This window comes from Varanus komodoensis, unplaced genomic scaffold (assembly GCF_004798865.1).
Source record: "Varanus komodoensis strain SLA01 unplaced genomic scaffold, ASM479886v1 scaffold171, whole genome shotgun sequence".
NCBI lineage: Eukaryota > Metazoa > Chordata > Lepidosauria > Squamata > Varanidae > Varanus > Varanus komodoensis.
Genome location: NW_025335509.1, coordinates 66,417 through 93,857, shown reverse-complemented (window position 1 = coordinate 93,857; position 27,441 = coordinate 66,417). Strand labels below are relative to the sequence as shown.

The window sequence follows — 27,441 nt, the reverse complement described above, 5'->3', positions numbered from 1 at the left end:
TGACTCTGCAGTTTTAAACTATGTGTTTAGATATGATTTAAAGTTATTTTTAAGTATGAATGCCTCTCCTTTCTACTGCAGTCTTTAGGCTGGCTTACAATAAAAATGGTCAGATAAAACCCACATAAATTAATGACCAATCTAAAAAGCACATAAACTTGGTAAAAAAGAACCACTAGCGACAAAATTGAAGGCAGATTCAATCCAAAAGAGAATAAATTATTTTAAGTTGGCATTTGAAAAATAGGATAATAGGTCTTTCGACAGTGTATTCCATAATTGGAATGCCACAAAGAAGGCCTGTTTCCTAGTAGCCACCCCTGTAATTTCTAGAAGCAAGAGTCCTTGGAACTGCAGGTTATACTTACATTGCTTTGAACATGGCAGGGTTGGATAGCAAGAACCTGGGAAACATTTCTAAAAAAATTAAATCATATATTGGTCTGTATGAGTTTCTTTGCAAATTCTGGTGCCTGCTAAGAAAGAATGCAAGCTTCTAGTTTTCTTTAAAAGTAAGCTTTTAATCCCAGTGAAGTACAGAATGTTCTCCTTCTCTAGACAAAATCTGAATTTAGTGTTTGGAAACAAGTGATGGCAGGATGAGCAGGGAAGCTATTCTTTTGAAGACTGTTCTAACAATAAAATGCAATACTTTGCTGAAATATCATCCGCATCTTCCATTGGGCTGTTAACATATCTTCAGGAATACTTCAGTCCTGCATGTGTTTACCCAAAGGTAAACCCCAATGTATTTTAATTGTTAAATTACAGATTTTTATAAAAATTATATTCATATCTTTGTTTATTATTTAGTTATTCCTTATTTTTGTTGGTTGGCTCAGCTTTGGGACTGCTGAAATGTATTGTTATTGAACTGTATCATTATTGTATTGTTACTTTATTATTATTATTTTAATTCTTGTAAACTGTTCAGAGCGCCAAATTGACTATGGAGGATGGTATATAAAAGTTTATATAAATAAAATGAATAAATGTGTTCTGTGGGAGTTATTCCCAGGTAAATGTGTAGCCCAAGTTTGTAAAATTTCAATAGACTGTAACTTATGTGTATATCAGTAGATGTAATAATTTAATTTAGGGTATGATTCTACCAAAATTAAGGGTTTCTAAGTCTTGTTGCTTTCAGTTGGAGCCAGTAGGTTAAGCATATGCTTAAGGCTCTCATTTAAATTAGTGGGGGTTAATAATGCATAATTGTGGCTCAGTTTTGTATTTTCTCTTGAAGAGGCTCAAGAGATGATTTCCTCCCTTAACTTCACAACTTCTTTGCATTCAGAAAGGCTCATCATTCCGGTGGTGGTGTCTGTGTGTAGAACATTAAAATACAATGCCAAACCATGCTGCATGCTTCCTTTTCTCCCCCTCTCACGTGTCTACTCCTGATATCTGATTCTTGCTTTCAGTAAACTGATGTGTGGCAGTTCATCTACAAGACAGGGTCACTAATCAGATTACTTTTTAGGGAAGCAGAAACTTAGTCCACTTTGTAGATAAACTGGAGCACACAGTTAACACTGTGAGTAAGAAGGGAGTGTGCAAGCTCAAGACTGCCCAGAGTTCATACAGTAATGACCTATTACAATATTACTCTGTGGCAAAATGACTTAATTAGTCAAAGCTTCTTCCATCTGTTGTGGCTTTTCCCTGTTCATCCTGATATAGCATATCTCAAGCTGGGTGCAAGGAGCTATCTTTTGAGGTTGATGGAGGGAGTACTGACTGGCTTTGGAATCAATCAATCAATATAGGAACACAGAAACAGAGCGAGTCAGAAGGGGTCTCCCGGGCCATCTAGTCTGACCTCTGGCACCAGCCGGTTCCACTCACGACATGCCCACCATGTGGACGTCCAGCCTATCCTTGAACACCCGCACCGATGGGGCCTCAACGACCTCTCGTGGAAGCCCATTCCACACCCTCGGGGTCCTCACCTTTCTTCCTGCAATGGCACTTAAATATTTTTAGTATATTCAAGCCTTCATATATTCAAGTTTCTTAACTACTCTCCAGTTCTGAAATCCTTTCAAATGTTTATATGTAAGGGTTTGCAGCATGCTTAGAGTTGGGTTTGGTTCTTGAGAAGTCCCTGAGAGTATAGTTTATGCAACTCTTTTTACATTGCTGTAACGTGTCTATATACACTCTTGAGAAATGCGAGTGACTAGTTTTAAAAACCAGCTAAGGAAAAAGTGACCTCAACACTGAGTTTCCCATGTTCCTGCAAATGTGAAAAATATTGTAAGGGAAGCCATGCAACTTCAAATGCCAGCATTACTACCTTTCATTTTGATACTGTCATTTTACTACCTCTCGTTTATTAATCTAATCCTGATTAAAATGGTTGCCCTTTACTATTCTAGTTTACTGTATCTAATTATAGCATTGTTTGATGTAAAGAAGCTAGAACAATTGTCTTTTGAAAGGATGTGGTTTATATATGTTCAGTTATGTATCGAAGTGGCACCCTCTGCTGGAAATTTATGTGTAAACCTTTTCTTTTTAGATTTATTAAAAAATCTTTGACATATCTCTGTCATTTTTCTTTGCATTTCATTTGCCTAGGAGCTGTAAAATAGAGAAATATTGAATTGGTTTGCTGAGTTCCATTTATATCAGAAATTAAAACTGTAAATAAGCTATGCAAAGTAAACAGGATAAACTGTGCATCAGATGTTTTACTGCATGCATACCACTGAATTCTGCCTCATACCAGCGAGGTGAAAATTTGTAAGCATGCCAAGTAAAGACTCGCTTTAGTCCCAGCCCCAATCCCAAAGACTCCATTTGGGGCAGGAGGCAGCATAGAAATGCAAAAATAAAGAAAAATAAAGAAATGTTTAAAAATTTCATAATGCAGGTTCCTTGCTGCATAACATCTTTTTAACCCTTCTATTGTACTCAGAAACTGTATATTTTTGGCTGAAGTGGTGATTGTAATCTACATTAATAATTGTAGGTGTTATTTAATATGGAAGAATATAATGATGTGATTTTGCATACATGATATTAATGATCACAGCTGGCTTCAGCTTTGTTGATTTGAGAAATAAGGTGCATTTCTCCCATAGAAGTTTATCTGGTGAAACCTTGATGTGGTTGCATAAACCAGCTGGAGGCTGGTGAATAAGACCTAATCTATTGATTATCCCAAAGTAACACTCTTTGAAGTACTTTCATCCTTGAATTTGTTTGTACAATCAAAGGGTAAATCTAAGGTTTAAATCATTTAAATATGCTGAAAGAAATGTGAGTATTATTTTCTCATCTCGCTTTTATTGTCTTGGAGAAACTGATGATACATTTCCATCAGTATTTCTCATCGTATATGAGGGGAACATGCTGTCAGTACCAGAGCTGAAAGAGATAGAGTTGTGCCAGGGAATGACTGTGTTCAAGATATAAGCCCATTTTTCATATTCTGTGTCTTCCCAGCACATTTAATATCAAGAGAACCCTAGAGGACAGAAGAGAAATGAACTTTTCCTTATTCTTAGTATATTAAGTTGGTAGAGCAAACGTGATTTTCTGGCTGTTGGTTCTAGAATCTTGTCCCCTGTCCCCTTCCTCCCTTCAAAATCTAGTAACAGCTTTAGAGCGTAATGCAAGTTACTTGAGACCCTGCTTGCTCAGATCTAGATCCCTGCCTGGCCTTCAATAACACATCTGCCTGTAGGCCTCTTGCTCCTTTATTGCTAGTCAGATATGCAAACCCTCCCCCTTTTAGAGCCCTCTCCTTCTTCCCACCCAGTTACAGCCACTTTCTTTTTTAAACTTCTTGTTCTAGATCTGGAGTACCTAGAATCTGATATTTGCTGAGGCCTGAAAATAGTGTGTGTGACTTGCTCTGAAGTTAGATATACAAGCTCCATTATGGATGTTAACTCATTTTTACTCTCTTTCATCCCCACTCACCCCCCACCCCCCTACATCTTGAAAGCTTCTGAAATTGCCTTAGTATATTCTATGTTCCTTTTGGGAGAAATGGCCCCCTTCCCTGTGTAGTCGTGGGAACACTCCAGTTTTGGGAGAAATGATTATAATTAAAGATGTGACAGGGTAGAAAAGGAGTCCTCCAAAGCATGCCTTCCTGCTCCACCCATCCAGAGAGGGAAATCTCTTTGGCATTTCTCGCTGCAAAGAGGAGGTGCTGGTGAGTTTGGGACGGTGGGAGGAATGGAGATATTCATGGTTTTTCCACTTCCGCAGAGGTCCTGTGTTCTTAACCCCCGTGAATGTATAGGGCTAACTATATGTGAGCTGACTTACATCAAATGCAACTTAAAGATGAATTTCCATTTTCTCAGGAATAGAACTTGTTCATAACCCAGGGACTGCTTGTATTTTCTTTCTTGAAATGCAACTAAAATACTTCTAAAGCAGGGTTTAAAACAATGCTGTTCCAGTGAACTCATGCTGCTGATCTCCTGAATCTAAGATCGAATAGTAGCAATGCTAGTGATAACATTGCTACTGAGAGTTTAGTAAACAAGTGCCTCTCTTGGCATTTGATGTTGTGAAAGTACTTTCAAATGTTTCAGAATACAAAACATCTTCAAGTATTGTCCCAGGAGTACAACTTGGGGCTGCGCCAGGCATATTGTTTTTGCTGCATGCTGGTAAGACAAGGCCTTTGCACAGTCTTTGACATTGCTTGCTTCTTCACTTAACTTGCCCTGCAAACTAGGATTGTGTAGTAGGATGAGGCAAAGGAGCTTTTGAGGTTGTTGCTGACTGCTGTCTGCCAAAACATCAAGGAAAATTGCCCTCTTTTGTTGCATGAACAAATGTCCTTGAAGATTGTGAAGCTCACAAAGATTAATAGTTTACCTGCTTTATAGAGTTCCTTAAAATTATAGATCAAAGCAGATAGGTAGCAGAAATTATCAGTATTGCCTTGACATTTTTGTGAAATGTTCCTTCTTAATATAAGGATATAGGAAATAGTTGCCACATTTAGACTAGTTAGTACTTGGTATAAGGAAGAGGAAGATGGGTCTTGTTAATAAAAGCTTTACAGACTGCCAGGCTGATCTACAGAGTAAAAGTTGTTCTTGTTTTAGGCTTTGGGGGTGACATTTATGTTCCAATGCAGAAGACTGCTAAGATAAAACCTCCATGCATTAAAAATTTGTGTGTGTGCATGCACACACACACACAGACACACACACACACACAAAAGCAAGAACACAGTGTTCAGTGTAATATGAATTCAGAGTACAGGAGGATTATGGATTATTTAATTTTAAAATCCTCTTTGGTTAATTCCAGCTTGTCTTTTATGTTTTATGTGTGTATTTGTGAGCAGAATTATAAATATTAAGTACTTATTATAGAATTCTAGAATAGTAGGAAGAAAAGGAAAGTAAAACTTATATAGTCCATTCTACCAACATACGTATATGTTCATAGGGATGAAGTGGGGAGAAGATGTAGCAAAATTATATATTCTTGAGGAAGTTAATGGAAGAACACACTACAGGTCTTCAGCACTTTCCTTAAACTGATTGTCAGGTGGTGGTGGCAGTTTTTAAGTAACCCATACTTACTAAAGAAGCACTTAAACCTTCTGGCAGTTTCAGTAGGCATGGGAGCCATCTGTTTCAACAAGGAGATGCTTAAATTATGCCACGTCCTGCTCCCATTGCATCTATACAGAGTCCTCTAGTGGAGCTGATTTTGACCTTTATTATAGTGTAGCTCAGCTTGGGACCAGAATACCCGAAAAGCTGCTTGTTTCCGCATGTGCCTGCACGTGTATTCAGATCTTCAGAGCTGGCTGTTATTTGATTGCCCCAATATCTAAGATGTGGCAGGTGACCACATGGCAAAGGCCCTATTCATGGTAGCACCATAAATGTGGAAAAGAAATGTCCCCAGGGACGCTCATCTAACCAGGAAAAGAAGTTCTGGATGATTTGTAAAGCTTGTATTAGTTGCTTTTATGTTGCTTGGCGTTTGTTTATTATATAGGAGCCTTGTCCCCCAAAACCCTCCATAAACAGCACATTGTACGCCTTCCCAACTACTTGTCTTTTTCTGCAGATGCTTTCAGCTTTTGCAGCCTGAGGATGTGGAGAGAGCTTTTTTAAGTGCAAGGCTGATTAGATTTGTCCCTTGCCCATTGTTGATTGAGGGCAAGGACAGTTGAGGAAATACAGCTGTTAAATATGACCTTGAAAGAGGGTATAGCTTCATTTATATGTCATTATGTAGCATCCTCCCAAGGGGGGGTGGCAGTTGCTAGTAGGATTATTTATCTAAAACATTTGTATGCCGCCCACTTGTGCCACAGCATCTCTGTGCATTTCTCTATGCACCTCTGTGCAGAAAAAGATTGAACCAGAAGAAGAAAAAGGAATCACCAGGTTGGGGGCACTTTGGCTGAACTGTAGTTCAAAGCAGACTGAAATTGATGGAGATGGTCAGTCTTGTCCCAGAAATATATGTATTTGAGTTTTTATTATTTATTTATTTTATTAAAACATTTCTATGCCGCCCCTTGCCGAGGCCTCAGGGCGGCTTACAACATCAAATAAAATACAAAATACATTAAAACAATAACAATTAAAATATATACAGTAAAATAAAATAAGCCGCCCTGGCCGAATAAAATTCAATAATATTAACATTTAAAATGCTGCTTAAATAAAAAGGTCTTCGCCTGGCGCCGAAAAACAAATAACGACGGCGCCAGGTGGACCTCTCTGGGGAGCGCATTCCATAACTTAGGCGCCACCGCTGAGAAAGCCCTCCTCCGAGTAGCCACCCTCCTAATTTCCTTCACTGAGGGCTCCCGGAGGAGGGCCTCTCCCACTGATCTCAAGGGGCGGCTGGGCATATATGGACATAAGCGCTCCTTCAGGTAACCAGGACCCAAGCCGTTTAGGGCTTTATAGGTCATCACCAACACCTTGAATTGGGCCCGGACTTCAATGGGAAGCCAATGAAGCTGCCAGAGAACTGGAGTCATGTGAGCATAGCGTCCAGTTCCCGTCAGCAGCCTGGCAGCTCTATTTTGAACCAATTGAAGTATCCGGACCGTCTTCAAGGGTAGCCCCACGTAGAGCGCGTTACAGAAGTCAAGGCGGGAAGTCACCAGTGCATGAGTCACTGTTGCGAGGCTGTCGTGCTCCAGATAGGGGCACAGCTGATGGATCAGCTGAAGCTGGAGGAAAGCGCTCCTCGCCGCTGCTGTTACCTGAGCTTCGAGTGAAAGCTCCGGGTCGAGGAGCACTCCCAAGCTGCGGACCTTATAAGTTGCTACGCATGTCTAAGCACCATGCCTTTAGAATGGGATATTGAATGTTGGTTAGGAATTTTCAAGGATAATTAGGAAAAGGTGAGGGCTTTTTACTACCCCCATCATTACTTTAGCAGTTATTTGGCTGGCAGGAGAAACATCATAGCCACAGCTTAGAAAACCATTTCTCATAGACTGATGAGGAAAAGATACACCAGTCTTCCTTCCACCATCCCTCCAGTTTTTCTCAGCCTTGTATGGCTAGACTGAAATAAAAACTAGATGAGTGAGACAGTTATTATTTTTTTATTCTTCTGGACCTCTGCCTTTAATACAATTGACAATGGTATTCTGGACCATCTGACCAGAATGATTCTTGTATATGTAGATCTAATTTGTCCTAGAGTGCTGCTTTCTAATTTTTGCTTGACACAATGGTGTTTAGATTATATTGATACAGTGTTCAACTGTACAATAGACCATTGGGGAAAATTAGTATGGGGAGCTGGGGTTCAGTGTCATAGGTATGCTTATGAAATTCTAGATCTTAGCTTTCTCTTCCTTCCTGTTCAAATGTTTTGTTTTATTTTATTTATTTATTTATTTATTTATTTATTTATTTATTTAAACATTTCTATGCCGCCCCTTGCCGAAGCCTTGGGGCAGCTCACAGCAGAAATAAAATACAATAAAATACAAAAATAACAATATAAAATTAAAATAAATAACAGTATAAAAAGTCACCCTGGCCAGATAAATAAGCAAATATTGTTAACAATTAAAATGACGTTTAAATAAAAAGGTCTTTGCCTGGCGCCGAAAAACAAATAACAACAAATATTTATCGATTTATATCCTGCCTTTTTCCTACAAAGGGCTCAAGGCAGCTTACATCATTCTCCTCCTCCATCTTATCCCCACAACAACCACCCTGTGCGGTAGGTTGGGCTGAGAGTCTGTGACTGGCCCAAAGTCACCCAATGGGCTCCTTGGCTGAGCGGGGACTAGAACCCAGATCGACTGAGTTCCAGTCCCGTGCTCTTAACCACTACACCACACTGGCCTAACCACAGGATGGTTGGACAGGATGTCTCCTAACAGAGAGACATAGCATAGGCAAGTCAGTAAGACTACTAATCATGAGATAAGGATGAAGTCTCACTGGGGCAGGGTTGCACCCCTTCTGAAGAAATCCACATCTTAGGAATGCTTTTTCTGGATCCAGTGTTGCTTCTGGTTGGCCAGGTGACAACTGTGGCTAGGTGTGCCATTGCCAAGCCTAGTCTGGTAGACCAGTTGTGCCTGCTGCTGAAAAAGGGGCACTTGGCTATAATCATGCATGTCATAGTTATTTCAAGGTTGAATTACTGTAGCATACCTTTGAAAAGTTCAACTGTTACAAAATGTGGCAGTGAAAGTGATAACCAGAGCCAGATTTGTGTAACATATTTCTCCATTGTTCTGCCCATACTGGCTTCTAGGTAATTTCTAATCCTAATTCAAAGTCTTTTAAAACTTGATCAGTTTGGGACCAAATTACCTGAAGGATCTGTTTGCCAAGCCTTTGGATTCCCTGTCCTGTAGAATCAGAATGGCCTTTTCCCTTGGTGGCCTTTAGATACCAGACCAAAATAGCTTTTCAGTATGTGGGCCTTAATGATTTAACTCATTCCTTAATTTGGCTGAAGAATATTACAGTTCTTGTTATTTTCTGTGTTGTTCAGTTTGATTCCTAGTGTTTAGCTCACATGAATTGTTCCCAGATTATTGTGTAAACTGTTTTGGGCATCACACTGTGAACTGGAAACATGGGATATAAATATTTTAATAAAGATGTACAAAAATATTGATTAAAATCAATAAGTTGCCCTGATGAAGATTATCTGTCAGTATTCTAATTGTACAGACCAGCCTTTCCAAAGCTGGGTTCTCCTGATATTTGGACTGCAACACCCCTTAGCTGCTGCCTGGGTGACTAGTGGTCAAGGTTGACTGGAGTTGTAATGCAAAACATCTGGAGGGAGTAGATTGAGGAAAGCTGGTATAAATGATCTTACCTGCACGATCCTCTCTGGCTGGACAGTTTAACAAATCATGCAAAATAAATAAACAAACCACCCATCTTTTGTTTGAACAGGTTTATCATTTCTGCTTCTCTGACTCTTACTTGAATAACATATGCAAGATACTGCAGGCATCATATCTCATAGTGTTTCCCTTTGTGTTGGCAGCTAGCTCTTCAATTGGTAGTCTTTGATGCTCCAGAGAAAGTGACAGGAAAAGGGGTGATTCTGTTAAGGTGGGTGGTCAGTCTTTCAATCAGTGAGCCATGACAAGGGTACTGTAATAAAAGACAAGACTATGTTAAAGTATGTTTTCTACTCTGTCTTTAACCCAGGGTGGCTTTATGTTCACACAACTGTTCTGAAATGCTTATTTATTTATTGTTGTGAGCTGCCCTGAGGCTTAGGCGAATGGGGCGGCATAGAAACTTCAGAAGGAAGGAAGGAAGGAAGGAAGGAAGGAAGGAAGGAAAGAATGAATTCCACCACTGCATGCAAAACATGGTTAAAGGCTTACAAATTCGACCTTATTTTAATATCCACATGTAGCCATTATGCAGAGTTCATCTAATGTTCCTCTGCTAATGCAGACACACATGCATAACACCTCTAATGTCTTAGAATTCCACACAAATTTGTAATACGCCATTTGCTGAATAGTACCTCAAATGTGAACAACTGAAATTTTTATAGCTACTGTTTACTGGAAAACAGGGCGTCTTAATTATTTACACAGCAATCATATGCACTAGTTACGCCTGCTGAATGGGGAAGGATTGTTTCTAAATCCTATTGTGTCCATGCAATTAAAAGCTGCAACTGCACGAAGGGCCTGGGAAGAAAGGAAGCATCTTGTTAGAGCATGAATGTGTCATACAGTTACTTGGGTGAGACGGTTTCTATGAGCCTATCATTCTTTGTGTGTCAAGTTGCATATGAGTGCATGTACATGTCTTTTTCTTCCCAGACTTTTCTTCTGGATGCCTTGTAGCCAGCTTGCAAGCCTGGAATGTGTTGTATATTATTCCACTGAGCTATAGTTTCCCATACATCCTATTCAGTACTAATCTATATGCCTGAGTTCTTGAGCACATTGCTTGGAGTGAAGGGGCATTTCATCGGTTAGGTCTGCAGGGTGCTACAAAAGTCCCATTGTGTACTTTTTTCTTTTTGGTCTGGCTGTAGCTGTGTGGTTAGGGTATTGATCTTCAGTATGAGAACTTTTGATTATAGCCTGCTGCCTCTGTGTATTGGCTTGGTTGCAATGTCATGGTTATAGTGTTGCCCTTTGTAGAAAAGCCTGGCTCAGATCTGCAAGACCCAACTCAGGAAGATTGGTCATGTATTTGCCTTTGCATTTTAATGGGGGTGGCCTTTTTCATGCCAAAGCAAATGAAGCAATGGATTTAGTACCAAATGCAAAAATGACGGCTTGGAAGATGAGATTGAAGCAAAGCTTCAGACTAACAGGATCTTAATTTTTCAGTAGCGGCTGAGCACAGTAATGGCTTGCTCAGCTCTTCCACTTGGCAAATGGACTTGACAAATGACCTCCCATTCTGAGCAGAGTTTCTCTCTCAAAATCCAACATCCAGACCTGTCCACAATCAAGATGATCATTTGCAGAATTTGCCTATAGCTGAGAAAATAGCTTTACCCTCAGGGTTACGTGAACTTTTGACTGCTGTTAGAAAACCAACCATGAGTATATCCTGTGCAAAAAAGTGGACTTCTTTTTAGAACTTTGTAACTGCTGTACAGATCAAACCCTGCAACTGCTCTGTTGAGCATGTTCTTAATTTCCCTTTCTTTTTGTTTGAAAAGGGTCAAAGGTGTCTTCATTGTGAGTCTGTAATTTTGGCCTATCACCAGCCTATAGATGGTTCCTCAGTTGTTTCCTCACCCAGTTATCCAACCAGTTATTCATGGAGTCAGCAATGCGCTCCATTGATCTAGAAGCTGGTGCCTCAATGGATTCTGTTGGTTGTTCTCCATACCTTTGTAGGGAAAACATCTGAGCCACTGGAAATGACAGATCTCCACCTCCTCTTTTGAAGAGCTGCAATCTTGCTAGCAGTCACCTCAGCTAGGAGGGCAACTGAAATATGTGGTGTCCAGATTGGCCCAGCATATGTCGTGTTCCATAAGAATATGGTGGCTCTTTGTTCCAGTATTGCTTTTCTGCCCAGGGTTGTTTCGGACTTCCATTAAAACAGGATATCAGGGGGAAAAGCCTGTCTTTTTTTCCTGCGGCATTTTCAGAGATGGAACAAACGTTTTACACTTTGGACACCAGGAGGGACCTGGCTTTCTACTACCCCAGAACTAAATCTTTCCCTCAGTCTCCATGTTTATTTTCTTGTAATGGGGGGGGGCAAAGGAAAGAGCTTCCTGTTTCTAAGAGACTGTGGTGGATTGTCCAGACTATCCCACTAGCCTATGAGCTGGCAGTCTCTAGCCTGTAAACTATGTGGGAGTACATATTGCAAAGGAATGCACAACCTCCATTTCATTTGCTACAGGGGTCTCAAATGACTGCCAAGCTGCAACTTGGTCTGTAGCATTAACTTTAATTCATCACTACTGCTTGGATGTCCAGGCAAGGGCTCTTTTGGTCATGCAGTCATAACTTAAATACTGATATGATGTCACCAGAAAACAGCTTCTTATTGTCCTTATCTGTAAACACTCAGATAACCATTCAAAAAACTGCAGCCTGTCTTTACATTCCCAGGAATGAGATTCTGACCCACACATTTCCTATTCCTATTGCATTGCCATTTTCCACTGGAATACCAGTGTTCTTTGGTAGCTTTCAGAAACAAGCTGCTTTTTGTGGTGTGCCTGTTTTCTTGTCTTTCTCCATTGCAAAATGCTTGCTCCATCACACTGATGCTAATGCATATGCGGTACTGGTATCACAGTAGAATTTGCAGTCTTCACCTGTGGGTTCTTCATGTGACCCCTTAACTGCTGAAATAGAGAGAGCCCTGTGCTGGGGAGGCATTGTGGCTGCTCTTGGGTGTGTGTATCTGCAATATAAGTAGCTGGAATTGTGACTAGGATCTGTGATGAACTGGTGGAATCTTAGCAAACACAATATGTTGGGTATCTTTCCTTGGGGTGAATTGGCGGGGGGATGTGAGAGTGCAACTCATTGGTATTGGTTTGGATATTATTAGTAATAGTATTATTTCATCGTTTGATCTTCTCTACTACAGAGGCTAAATAAAATTCTAACTTATTAACACCAGGATCATAGGTTAGGCCTGTTAGATTTTTAAAGCAGTTGCTTCACTATTTGGAGCATTTCTCTAAAAAACCCTTAGATGGCAGTATTGTTCCCACTGTGGTACTATTTTCGTGAACAGAATTTCTGTTGTGCATTTAATGTTTCCTGTAATTGTTGCATTCAGTAGAGTGTGCTGCCATTAATAATGTAAATACTGAAATGAAAGTAGTGAATTCATTTTCTTAAGTTTGATGAACATAAACTGTTGATAAACTGTTTTCCATCTCAACCCGAAAACTAAATAGATGGCTTTAAAATGCCAAGCATGTTTTGGTTTAATTTTACTAAAATTGTTGTCTCCCTTTCTTTTTAAATGAACATATTGAGAGCTAGCTGCCAAACAGATCTTTCTCCTCCCCACCCCACCGCCCTCTTACAATCAACATTGTGCGTCATTTGCTTGGGTAGAAATACTGTACTCAGTAATATAAAGCTGCTGGATGGGAATATTTGGAGTGTTAAATGTTGCAAGCTGTCTGCTTTGTAATCCTTGCCTCCTGGCTTTCAAAGATTATACTAGTAAACAGGGTTATCTTCAAATTGAGGTGGAAAACAGAGGTTCTGCCTAGAGAGGCTCAGTCTGAGGCTGTGTGTGTTTCAACCATGTCAGAGTCACACTCTTTACATATGCTAGAGGCTGCTTCAGAAGCATCACAGCAAGGAAACTGCTTTTGTTCCACAGCAGAGTTTACATTCCAAAAAGTGAGCCTGACTAGAGCTTGTTGCTGCTGCTTTTTCCCCCTGACAACAGACTGCAAGAGTGGAAGTACGAGAGAATTCACTATCTTTCTTATAACATGGGTAGCGTCTGCATCACTTAGCTTTGCTTTTGGAGTTGTTCTCCTCCTCCACCTGTCTTCTGAAATTTGTGTCCTGTCTGAGCAATAGTAGGTGAGCTAAAATGTTTCCTGTTGCAGGTCCCATCAGGAAGCCCAAATACGTGGAAAGCCCCCGAATACCGGGGGATGCAGTCGTCGTTCCAATGAGGAAGGTGTTGGAACCAACTGAACACAACCAGAATGGTGAGTATGTGTGTTTAGAGTGGTTTTACCTTTATTAAATGATTGGACTTTGACTTGAAAAGGAAATGGCTATAAAAACAGTAAAAATTGTACTCTTTGTATAGAACCGTTTTGCAGATATTGTGCTAGGTTAATATGTGCCATGTCTAGCAGCCCAGAATCCTAGAATGGTGTAAATATTCCAGTAAAATTAAGAATAAGATTTGTGGGTCGCTATTACTGTGCGAGTAGTACTTGGATTTTGCTTGCTTTCAGTCTTTCAAGTGAAAGTGTTCTACTTTGCTGTGTTAAAGAGATGTGTCTTGCCACTGCAGTGAAAAGCTTACTAAATCAGACAGCAAATAACAATAGATGACTGTGTTGGCAAGGCTGGTAATAGCCCAACCCTGGAGTTAATTGGTATTCTTGAAAAGTTCCAAGTTCATTAAATTTGACTACAGCATAACAGAGCGTGGTTTCAATGAATGTCACTGTGAAATGAGAATCAAGATACTCTGTTAGTATTTGTACAATAATGAGGATTTCATATTCACTGTGATTTTAGATTTATAGCCTAATTGATACCAGTGGACTCAACATACACCTTCAAGCTAAATACACCTTCCTTGTTTTTCTGGAGCTTTCTATCTGAGACTGAGTTCACAACATCTCTTTCCATAGTGGTAAAAGTTTCTAGGAGAGACAAACATTCCTCTGTGGAACCCTGTCCACATTTTTTGTGCATATCTGGATTCGAGAGCAGAGTATGGCCCCATTCTTTTAAATTCACATCAGTGTAACCTATATTTTGTGACTGTCTGCATTTTTCTGCACTCTAGACCTTACTTTTCACAGTTAGAAAATCTGTTGAACTTTCAAAACATGTTAAAAAGTATGCTCTGTCTAATTTTGACATGGAGATTTTATCCCAACTTTTTATTTTTATAGCTGTTTTATTCATTCATTTTTGTACTGGCCATGGCTGATTGACAGCAAATTATGTTGTTGTTGTTGTTGTTAAAGAAGAGCACTCTTTTTGCAGAGGAAGCTTTGTAGTTATTAGTTGCATGATAATGGTTTATTCTTCCATCGTCTCTTAACTCCCACTGTTTAGTGGTTCTCTTTTTGGACAAGTGGGCCTTGCTCTTTTGAGCCCAAAAGGTTACTAAAGACCATCATATAAACCCTGAGAAACAGATCACTGTTTGCTAATTTAGATGGCTTAAGTCTCCATCCTCCTGCTTCCATATGGCAGCAGATTTCACTGTCACTTGGCCACTAGCCTGCATAGTATATACAGTTAAAAAAAAAGTAACATCATCAGAGATGGCAAAGGAACAAAATGTCTAGCGTTTTCCCAGCTAGAGGACATGTACCACTGGTGACTAAGAGGCATGCCAGTAGTAGGAGTTTCGTTTGCCTACACAAATTGATTCCAGTTCCACATTTATTCTGTGGCAACTAGCATTCTCATCAGAACACATGAGCAATAGCGCTTAGTCTTGTGGGAGGCTCTTTGTAGATGGATTCAAGGAAACAGGTGAGATAGACCATCTGTATGAATGCTCTGTCATGTCTCTTGCATCACATTTCAGGCACAAATCCATACCACTGCATTGCCCATGATGTGTTTTTTTTTTCTGGGGGTGGTTTGTGCACAAGTAAGTACAAGTGTCATAAAGAAAGGCTTCACACATTCCAGGTATTTCTTCCACACGTGCGCACACACATGCACGCACACACACACAATCATGCACTCACGCAGTTATTGAGGGACAGACCCAGCCCCTATTTTCCCCTCTGTGCTAATACAGTTACATGTGATGGCAGGTAACTGTGGAAATGTGTACTCGAGCTCCACTTTCCTTGCAACGTTGTGCCCGTTTTCTCCCTTGCTTTCCCCAAAGCTGATACAGACAAAGACCAGCATAGAAGGAGCCTTCATGGTACTTCTGGCTAAGAAAAAGTGTGCTCCCCACTCACTGTCCTTGACCTTGTACTCTGCTGTGGCTGTTGATCAAAAGATGTGCTTACCGGGGTTCAGATGGTTGTCTCTTCAGGCTAAGTGTCTGTTTGACATGAATAGCAATATTAGCTAAGATGACACTGCTTTGAAATGTGGAATATCTTTGGTGTCAGGATCTGGACTTCCCTGGGGCTCTAAATGGTGGCCAGAACCGGTAAACCCACCAGTATTTGCAGGATTGGTCCCAGGCCCTGCTGGAGCTCCTGGCAAGTTCTTCCCTCCAGAACTTACTTCAGCAACACAGGTCTTCCTGTCTGCTGTAGTGCCTGCACCGTGTCCCACCCAGATCCTGTCTCACCTCAGTAATGCAAGTCTTCCTGCCAGTTGTGGTGTGGCTTGGCTCCTATACCTTGCCTGACCCTGCTGCATTTGGACCCTTGCTGTGAATCTTCCTTTGCCATGTTGCGTCAGCAATGCAGGTTTTCCTGCTACCTTGTCTGTCCTTGCCATGCATTTTGCCTTGCTGGGTATCCTGCCTAGTTACCCTGCCTCAAAGTACCTGCAATTCTGTTTGTCTTCCTGTTCCTTGCCCTGCCCTGGTATGCATTTCTGGTTCCTGAACTGGCCTGCTCTGTGACTACAACCTGGACATGCGATTGAGCCTTGCTATTTGACTTGGACTCTGTCTTGGCTCAGGTTCAGTTGCCCTTGTCCTGGTGCCTCCGTCTTGTGTTTTGCTGCCCACACCTCAGCTGCTTCATTTGGTCCATTTGTGGCAAAAATATGTGGGAAATGAGAGATGAGATGTGTGGATTTATTTTTTACACTGCTTAGCTTTTCTTTGTATTAGGTAATGATAGAAACAGAGAGTAGTAGTTCTGCACTAAAATATAAACACTAAATATAAATGAAAACTGAAGTGGAGGGGAGAACCCTTTTTTCCCTGGAACCTCATGCTAATTTTAGTCAGTGGCACTAGAATTTCTGAGTTCCTGTCCATAGAAAATTCTGAACCACTTCAGTAAATCTAAATATATTTCTTAAGTTTTTTGTTGGTTTATTCACATCACTACTTTTTATTTACACTTTTTGAAAAAGTATGTGGCTCTTAAATTCTTTAAAAATCTCATAGATTGAATTGGTTCAGGAGTAATGCTGACCCATGATTGTTGCCCTACTTCTGACAGAAAAACAAACCATGGCTTGTTTTCTTAGTTTGTGGCTTGTTTGTTCTGTCTTCTGCCTGCTCCCTGGGATTCCCTTCTGATTCCCAGATACCTTTGCAGCACAGTAGTATCAATACGTAGAGCGGCTTTTTAAAAAACTGCTTTTGTCTAATGCCTTTGCAGCATGGCACAACAATCCATGAACAACCCATGGTGCTGCATTCTTTCAGGAGTGTGTGTATTCATATTCTGAATATTGAAGTTCAATCCCCTCCCTGCCATCTCTCTCTCTTTCACTGAGGTTTCAAACTCAGTCTCCTCTGTATATTAATTTTGTTCAACATTCTATACTGGTAATTCCCAAATGAAAAATTGGGCCTTACATGTTTATGGAATTCTGTCAATGGTTTGCCATCAGTACTTATATCAAGAAATGAGAAAAAAATGAATAAAATGAGCAAAAGGCTTGGCACCTCCACCACACTGTGTCTTAGTATATCTCAGTGGACATTTTATTTTGGCAATTTTTGCTATGAAGTCTGTGACCCTGAAATTATGCTTACAGAAGTATCAGGGCCTCTGGTCATACAAAAAAATGGGCCCTCACATTTGTACCACAGGTTCACAAATTTTCTATAACACACAACATAGGCAGAATAAATAGAGAAAAGGCAGAATAAATAGACAGTGGATACAAGCCTGTGGGTGACTCATAAGCCCCAGAGCAGAAGATTATGATCATCCTATGCAGAGTAGGAGTTATGGGAGAAATGCGCTTTGCCTCCCTGTTCTCTCACCCTGCATTTTTGCTAGACATTCTTTTTTGACTATCTAGCAAAGGAGTTTTGGAGGGAGAGGAACAGAAGCTGACAGAGGCTCAGAAAAGGTTGTATCATGTTCTTTTCAGTCTCCACTTGTTCTTCCTGACACGCCACTTGCCCCTTTGTCCCTCTTTGAGGTAGTATTTCCTACCTTGAAGAATCAGCTAGTACGGCTCTGCATGTCACATGCAGTAGGGAGTAGGAGAGGTTAGGAGCTCTGAGGCTGGAGGTCTGGACACTCTCCAACCTCAGAACTAAACATCCAAAATACCCTGTTGTCCCACAGACTCTGTCTAGAGACTATAGGTTTGCTCCCTAAAGAGACCAAAATCATATCTAGGCCAAAACTGTTCCTTCCTTGTTTACTAGCTCTCCATAGGTCAGATTCTTTATTAATCCCAGACACCTGACTAGGAGTGAAGTTTCCATGGTAAAACCCAGTGAGGATTTCTGAGCAGTAAGTACTGATTTTATCAAAGCTTCATAGGTAAAGAAAAGTTTTACAGGGAAGTTACATGTGAAAATATATCAGTATTGCAGGAAAGGTTTGACCCACAGTGATAAATCCATCTTCTGCCAGAACATGAGGAGGAGACATCAGAGTCAATTATATGAATCAGATGTAACTTATCTTTTATGATTAATTGTATTTGGTCACCCAGTGATTTATTTTCAGTTTCCATTGGTACTGAACACATTACCAAACTGGAATATAAATTCTGGATATATTTAACATGGTGAAGGGCAAAAGAAAACCAGCTCTTCTGTATCTTGGGCCTTGATGAGGCAGTACACGACAGCAGTTCATTCTTCTGGGTCTTCCTGGAGGATGTGCCCCCGCCCCTATGTCTGTATTTGCCCTGCAATTGCAGCAGGGTGCAGGAAAGCTGTGTTGTCTTAGGGCTCCTTAGGAAGAGACCCAGGAGAAAGTATCTTGTGACTTGTTGTGGTGGCAGTTTAGCAACAGGAGATGGGTCATGTCCTTCTGGATCTCCTTTGCTTGCTGCAGTGACAAGGGGCATAAGCCATAATCTCCTGGATCTTCTAAGGACATGGCCTGTATTCACATGTCCCCATTGCTGAGTGGCAGGAAAACCTGCCCCTGTTGTTAAGCAGCCCCCATGGCAAGTGATGTGGAGGGAACATGAGTTATGTTCACCTGAGTCGACTTGAAAATGCTGCTTGGACTCTCTGGGCAACAGTGATCCTTATTCAGTCCCCCTCAGGGCTCCCTCAGTGGTCCCTCGGATACCGGTGCGATGACTGAGTAAGGTGGAAGTGCCTCAGGATTTGCACTTTGCTCCATTGTTTGTCAGGCACAGCAGAGGCTCCAGAGTAATTTGACAGCTCAGGTAGATTAACAAACTGTGGTTTCAATAAACTGGGTTAGTATTATGTGCAGTACGACATCATTAAGCAAAGTATTGTATCTGCTTGTGCTTGCACAACCAGTAGAAGAACAATGCTGGCTCTTCTACTGTTTCCACGAGCCTACTGTTAGACAGAACTCATTGTTAATGGCATTAAGGAACAGAAGATTACTTTCTATAAGGATTAGATATTGTGTAAACTAAAGCTCTGAACAGTTTGAATGATTGAAAGACATGATGGGAAGAGAAACAAGGAGGTGTTTTCATCATTTGGAGGATATTGGAAAAACTGTTAAATCCCTTCCATTGAGGGCCCAGGCTGTTTTGATAGTTTAGCTCAAGATTAAGCAGATGTCTTGTCCACTACAGGCAAGTGGAATTGTCTTTCAGTAATTCCTCCTGAGCCAGTTGTTGCAATTCATTTAAGATTCAACTTGTCTTATTAAAGGTCACCTCTGTTTTGTCACAACACTACTTGGATACAGGAATTAAAGAAAAAAGGCATTACCCAAAGAACAACATTTACTTGCTTGCAGCATCTATAGGCCGCCATAAAACAAAGAGTTTATAACATTAAATAAAGCAAGTTGAAATGCAACAATGGAAATAATAAATTATGACATGGATTAAAACTCAAAGCTTGACAATCTCTGAACTGGTTGTATAGAGGCAAAAAGTTGATAGAATTAGTGCTTAATTGTCTACTCTCTGACTCATTTCACAGAATTGATTCTCAGTTTTCCTTTAGGCCACTTCAGGGATATGTAAAAGTGTTAGTTGGCATAAGTGAAGCACTTTGACGACCAAACTGGTGTGAAATGGGAGATTTTCAGTGGATTGAGTGATCAGCATAATAATAAGTAGCTCCATGAAAAATGGCAGAAGAGGAAGAGGCTTTTTTGTCCATTTCTGCCACAACATTTCCATATTCTAAGTCTTCCTTGAAGTTACTGTTACCTTATAGTGAAAAACCATGCTGGCATTATAGTGGGTACTTTTTATGTTTTCACCCATTAAGATCATGGCAAAGTCAGGTAGGACGTGTAACAAGAGACCAAGTTCAGGATCTCCAGTGAAATTCTCCCTATCCAGATTACACTTCCCCTGTATTCAAAGCAGCCCTACATCTTGCTTTTTAAAGTAAATCACTGGAGATCTAGTTTGACACGTGGATTCAAAAGTGATAAGTGCTGGGATCTCACCCAATGCAATCAGTGGGACTTAAAGACAATTCACATTAGTGGGGCTGAGTCCTAGATTTTAAACCTTGGGACAGCTACCTCTAATATATTTCTGCCATACCCATCCGTTAAGGTAATTGACCGTATTTGTGGGGGGTCATGGGAAATACAGTCCAATACATCTGCAAGACAGCAGGTTGGGGAAGGCTACTTTAGTATAGAATACTCTGGAATATAAGAAGGCAATACAGAGTGATATCCATTTCATACCCATATTTGCTCCTCTTTTGGAAGCTGTAGAATATTTGCTTAGAAAAGAATTCAAACTTGAAAGAACGTTGCTTCTTGTTAGTCTTTCAAAATATATCTCTGCAGCCCTGATTTATAGATTGTTTCTTCTCTTCTTCTTTGTGTGTGTATGTGTGTATGTGCATGTATGTGTGTATGCCGGCACAGAAACAAAGTCAGAGAAAGAATCAAGCTGTTCACCAGCGGCTCAAGAACTGATGACAAGGCTGGGATTTTTACTGGGAGAAGGGATTCCAAGCTCTGCCCAGATCTCTCCAGAAGAAAAACATGAAACTATGGTATGCTAGAGGAAATAAGTTATAAATAGCAGTGTGGCTCAATTTAAGAGGCCAACAACTTCTTTACTTGAAAAATATTCAATAATAAAGTTGTTAGCATACAGTGATATTTACTTATACTAATGCGTATGCCTGTAACATGTGTCGATAGCACTAATGAAAAAATAGAGCTGTGAGTCCATCTTCTCTGTGGCTTTCAATGTATTTATAAATAAATAAATAAAATAATTTAAGTTGGATGGAGTTCTGAGTGCACATGGCATGTTAATTTTAATCAGAAGCTTCCAGAGGATTTAAAGTATAATAGCAATATAATAATATTAATGCTTTAGTGTGTGTACCTCCCTGACAAGCATCAGAGGCAGTTGCAATAAATTTAGGGTGCTATCTGGCATGCTGGAGATGTGTAGAAAAAGGGAGATGGATTTGCAGCATACACAGTTTTCATTTTTGCATTTGGAAATCAGATTGAAATAATGATGCAGATTACATCTTTTTCTGTATAATACAGCAGCCATGACTCACTTGTTTATGCCATCTGCTTTTTCACATGTATATTTTATATGCACATGTACACTTCAAATTTTCTTTCAAAGGTACGTAATTATCTAGCCTTTTGTAGGGTCTAGGAGGTGAAAAGTGACTCTATAATATGACAGAAGTGTGTCTTATTCTAAAAGCTTTTTAATCATTTGTGACAAAAGCTTTTAAACCATGTCTTCCTTGTTCTTTTTGTTTCTGAATACCCAGTGAAGCATGGTCTGCATTTGGCCATCATCCTGAATAAGGCCTGGATTTTGCATTATCATTTCCAAGTGTGGTTCATCTGATCCATTTTTTCACTGTCACTTCAGAAATGATGTACTGAACTTTACAAAACCTGGTTACAGTACTAAGGGGCCATAAGCGGGCATAGTCTCAAAGGTAGCAACTGATTTCCCTGCCTTCTTGAGAAGGATTCAAAAGATCCTTTAAAATGTTCTTTAGAAGATCCATGTGTTTACTTTAAGTTTGTTTGGTTTTCTTCTTGGTATTAACTGTGTCCTCATCATAGAGGTATATGCAGCACTTCTGTGGGCTGATTCTTTGTTTCATTCATTTTTCAGTGCACGGTAGCTAGTCAAAGAGTCAGCCCCTGTTCTACACTAACAAGCAGCACTACGTCGCCTAGCACCGATAGTCCTTGCTCAACCCTGAATAGCTGTGCTGGCAAAACAGCAGCCAACAAAAGTAGTCCCTGTGGGACCATTAGCAGCCCGAGCTCCACATTAGAAAGCAAGGACAGTGGAATTATAGGTAAGCAGTTTAATTCGTAGTAATGCACTGGCTTCTAGCTATCTGTTTTGTTGCGTGCTTTTCTGTATCAGTAGGTGGGCTGCTGTGGGACTGCCTGGATGTATAGAGCCAGAGCTAAAGCTCTCTAGTCTTGATTCCTGTTAGTACTTGGCTCCACTTTCAAAATCTCCATGCTCCAAAAATTTTTAGAGAGCTCTTTCATTTCAATTAATTATGCTGTCCTCAGTGGTTCTCTTGTCTTTTTCTTGTAGGCATTTAGTCATGCTTAAACTTCCTTTTGATGAAAGCGCTTATTGCATTTGGATGGGACTGAAATTCTGAATTTCTTCACTATAGTATGATAATTGGATTCCATGATGTAGACAGCAAAGGATGTGGTTATGCTGCTGAAAACTATATGCTGGTATAATACAGTGGTTAAGATTGTTCATGAGCAGTGAATCTCTAAAATCACAGTTCAGCTGTTACTGCAACTATGAACTTGCTAGATAGCCCTAGGTAGGACACTGTCTTTCAACCCCATCTATCATACAGGAACAATATCATCCAGGAAGGACTGCCCAAAAGGTTACTGGAATAATGTCTGTGCAGCATACTGAGAACTTAGTTAAAGCACTAAAAGATTATTTTCTTATCCTGACATTTCTGTGTTCTGTCCTTTGCTAACAGCTGGAACAGGCCCTTCCTGGAAAATTCTCTGTTCTTTTTATCACTGCAGCCATTCAAGTTCATGAAATGAAGTTACAGCCTAGCAAAAGTGGGCAAACTTGTTGTGTGTGCTTCTGTGCGTAAGAGTGTCTGTTGTGGGGATGTGTAGCTCAGGTACAAAGCACATACTTCTTATGAGGAAGGTTCCAGTCTCATTCCCCAGGTATCTGAAACCCTGGAGAGCTTCTCCCAACCAGTGCACATACTGAGCTAGAAGAACCAATCACTCAATTTATAGAAGCATCCTGGTTGCATAAGTATGTATTTATTTAGGGGGCCTTTAAACTAGTAGTACCTGACTGTTCCAATTCTGCAGTGTTTGGAGAAAGATGCTTCATCCGTAGCAATACTTTACTAAGTTGGAAGTTAGCCCAACAGGACTTGTCTGACTGGAATTTTAGTTGTCTTCTGTAGCAGGCAGAATGTTGTTACATGTCTGGTGTGAAACATGAGGAATATGTAGAAAAATGTTGTAGTTTAAATACCTTGGTTTTAACCATTACCGTCCAAGAATGCATATTTGCTAGCAGTACTTAGCAGAGCGTATTGACTCTCCTTCTCCTGAATCTCTGGGAAGTCCAACAGCCAAGCTGGAACACTGGATATGTTCCTTCAGTGCTTGCAAAAGGCAGTAGTTACTCAAAGAGGTATCCCAGTGAAGGCAAACAATGGAGATAAATAGTGAAATGTTGTTTCTGTGCTAAGGGAGGCTGAAAAATTTCCTATCTACATGTACTTGTGGTGGAAAATATTTGTACTGAAGAGTAGTTTGAATGATTAATTCAGAATTGGGAAACCGACATAGTGCAAGAGAGGATTGGGCAAAATAAAACCTTTAGAACATACAGAAATAGTTAGGATGATATGGAACTGTATATGTGTATGAGTGTGCATGTGTTATACATGCCTCAAGATGTTATAGAAACACATAGGATGTTCTGTTGTGCAACAAGGCTGATTTAAAAAAAAATACCCCCACATACTTCCCTGAAAATACTGAAAGACAGTAAAGGGTTTGAAAGCTGGGCTGCACAGTATGTTTTTCAGACCTGTTTCCACAAAGGGACAGAAAAGAAAGTAGGATAGAAATGAAAATGAACTTGTACACCCGTCAGTATCCTCAGTCCCATCTATTTCTTATAGAGTTACTCCTTCTGCAATTATTTAGGAGTGGGGAATGTAGATTTCCATTTTCAAAGGAACCTTTGCATTTTCGGAGAACTCTCTAGCTGTTCATACAAAGATATTAAAATATTAAATGCTCATTCCATACAGATTTAACAGGTATAACTTTTGTAACAGTTGTTGGCAGACTCTACCCAACCGCAACAATAGCTTGTTCTTCTATACTACTTAAGTAGACTTCCATTGTATTTCCATTCCTGCTGTGTTATTCTGGGCCAGTAGACCCTTTGAGGGGAGAACTGCCCTTACCCTCCCTCTCCCACACTTTCTGCTGGCTCAGGCTTCTTGCCTTCTTTTTTAGTGTTTTATTGCCTTAGTTGAAATTGTCTCTGCCTCTACTGACATAATAGAGGTGAGGGCAGATTTTCATCTTTTTCAGTGAGCTAAGTAAGAGAAACGTCTGGGCTAGAGGCCAAAATGAGAGGAGAAATCTGGCAATATGCCTTCTTTTCAGTATTAGAAACTTGAGTGGAAATCTTTCTTGACCCACCTCTTCCTCTGAATTATTAAATGAGAAGGAACACTTAGCTCATAATATATCAAAAGGCCAAGTTTTTTTCCCTTTAATCGAAAACTGTAATAATTCTATCCTACAGAAGCACAGGCTAAGGTTTTCATCAAACCTGCACAACTATTTACAGTTTTTGAATTGCTAGTATTCTTGAAATGGGGTCATGTATTTCATGCCATATACCCTTAAATCTTGAGGTGTATGTAGTTGTAACCATTGTGAGCTGTCCAGGTGTGCTGTGGTACAATTGGGCACCATACAAATATTTTAAATTAATAAATAAGCATGCACAGTGCTTTCTGGCCGAAAGCTACCTAAGTATTCTGATCTAGTGTGTCTTGAAAGAACTTGTCAGCTTCCTTCGGTCAAGAAATACTGACAGAAACAGAGAAGAAAAAACTGACAACTAGTGGGAGGAGTAACTGGAAAAAATGAAAATGGCTGAGGGAGGGATGCAGTGGGATGGTTCAACAAAAAGCAGGGAGAAAGGGACAGGAGATGGTACCCACCACAGGCGAAAGTATATTATTGTCTGGATAGCTAATTTCTTGGTTCACACTGAGAAGCTACTGTAAAATGTCTCAGGGAGAGAACCGAGAGGTTCTCATGGACATTAATGAAGTAATACAATATTTTAATGTAGCTGCCTGGAACTCAGAGTAAGTGCATCAGCCCTAGCCCTAGGAAACTGATCTAAATAGAGAAAAGTGGTTGCTGGAATACTCTGAGCAGAAGGGTTCCACACTGCAGCATTTTGTTACAGTGCCCCAGTTGGTCCAAGACTTCACACAGAATATCGTTCTTTTTTTATTTTTGTGAAAGAAATCACTAGTTGCCTCCTTCCTTTCTGTCTTTCTTTCTGTCTTAGCAACAGTTACAAGTTCATCTGAAAACGATGACCGTAGTGGATCCAGTTTGGAGTGGAGTAAGGACGGGAGTCTCAGAACAGCTGCGCATCAAGGAATTATTCATGAACGAAGGGCAGATAATTGCTCACCAGTGGCAGAAGAGGAGACTGGTGGATCTTCAGAAAGTTTGCCAAAAGTAGAAGCTGCTGGAGATGGCCCTGTTACATATACTCAAAGCTCTGGTTCATTAGTAATGCCTCGACCTAATTCTGTTGCAGGTAAGAAAAACTGAAAAGGTGTTGATGTGTTCAGGATCTACCTACCTACCTACCTATTTTTAAAGCACAATTCCTTTTAGTGCTGTATTCCCAATAGTGTGGACCAGTTCCCATCAAATTGTATCTGATTTCCATAAAATGGAAATGTAGGTGAAGGGTAATGCACAGACTCTAACAGAAAACATTAAAAACAAAGTACAAAGGTCTGCAAAGTGGTGGGATCATGCTGTGTGGAAATGAAGTAGTTTTCCGTATGCTCATTACTGTAAAAAAAAGATGTAAGGAGTGAAATGTGCTCTTCTGCTAGAGTTATAGCAGGAAGCACTTTGCCACTAAATTAAGTTAGAAAAACAAACCATAAAACAGTTTTAAAAGATACATGCAATGATGTAGGGGGATAGTGTCACCTGTGCCATCACAAGCAAAATCTAAAATGGGACTCAACTATTATATAGCCATATTTCATCCACTGCCTTACCAGTTGCAGTGGAACTACTGACTATGTGAATGATCATTTTATCCTAGCAACAAAACAACACAGGTTGAGTGCATGGAAAAGGGTGATATTTCCCAGTTAAGTGCTTCTGGTACAGTAGCGAACAATCTGAAAGTGTAGCATGGTGGTAAATTTGCTGTGTTGGATGGACATGATAGCTGCGAAAAGAGCTTTTTCATACTGCTGCAAGAAAAACTTGCAAGATCTGTTCAATGGCACTATGTGCTTTGCTTTCCAAAGGAGTTTTTGCTGCCACTTTCTCTGATATCAGTAGATGATCCATGATCAGGCTCTACCCAAGATCTCCAATTCAGCCTCTACTCAGATTTTGGTTGCACAGTCTTCTGGGTCTTGTAATGGGGCACTTCAAAGGATTTGGATCTAGCCTTCACATCTAATTGACTTTCTGTGTGCTGGCATGTTATCTAAGGAGTGGCTTCAGATTTATAATTTGGACTCTTTCAACAATCTAAAAAAGAGGAAGAAAGGAAATAAGGCTGTTCAAGATCTTTCATGATCGTACTGACTGTAGTTCTGACTCTGAGCTCCAGTGTTGAAAGCTGTTGAGGCCTTGTGCCACTGGTCTTTAGTAAAGTCCATCTGTTCATATTCTCTGTAATCAAAAGAACCTTCTTGGTGTGCTTTGGGTCACTTTTTAAAAATTCCAAGAAATACATCTGTTACTGTGTGAGGAAGAAAACTTTAGTGAACTGCTAATAATGCCCACAATTAATCTTGTTTATTGATTATTGGAATATACTGATCTTTACAGTAAATTGATTATCTCTGTAGAAAGCACTAAGGAGTTTCCTAGAATTCTAGTCAGGGAGTTAATGCTCCTGGCATTCTCTTTGAGATTGTCCTATCTGAAAATGTCTTGCAAGATGGGATGGACATCTTCCTGGAAGACTTGGTTTTCTCATATCAGCTGCTTTTTTCACAGAATGATCCTAGAGGGGGGATATTTCCCAGTCACGTGCAGGAAACAGTAAAGCCCTTGAGCTAGCTAATTCAGGGGCATATACAAACCTTGCAATGTAAGGAGCTATGCAATCGCTGAATGATCCTAGGAAAATTCCTCAGCTGCTCAAGGTTTGGTTCCCCCTGGAGTGCCATTGCATCCTTTCCACAACCGATGCAATTGGTACAAGATGCTTTTTTGCTACAGCCAACTTTGCTGTATCTGTCATTGAGACATAATTTGCTGAATGACTTGTTATGTCAAGTCACTTATGCTTTTGTAATACTTGTTTAATTAGTCAGGTGATATTAATTCTAGTTCACATACTAGAATAAGATGTGTGTGTGTATGTGTGTGAGTGTGCATGCGCATGTTTGGTGCATGTGTAAATACATGTTTTCTTCCTTTAAATGATAAGCTTGGAAATACCATGATTTAAAGTACAGAAGT

General features: G+C 40.2%; 1 protein-coding gene across 1 annotated transcript in view; it reads left to right on the top strand.

Annotated features, from left to right (window-relative positions):
• LOC123021692 (protein TANC1-like) overlaps positions 1–27,441 on the top strand; it is an 82,528-nt gene that overhangs the window by 5,088 nt on the left and 49,999 nt on the right. Inside the window, exons 3-6 of the mRNA XM_044426710.1 lie at positions 13,534–13,638; positions 20,578–20,708; positions 21,815–22,004; positions 25,277–25,534. Coding sequence (XP_044282645.1) covers positions 13,534–13,638; positions 20,578–20,708; positions 21,815–22,004; positions 25,277–25,534 — 684 coding nt within the window. The remainder of the gene's footprint in view (positions 1–13,533; positions 13,639–20,577; positions 20,709–21,814; positions 22,005–25,276; positions 25,535–27,441) is intronic.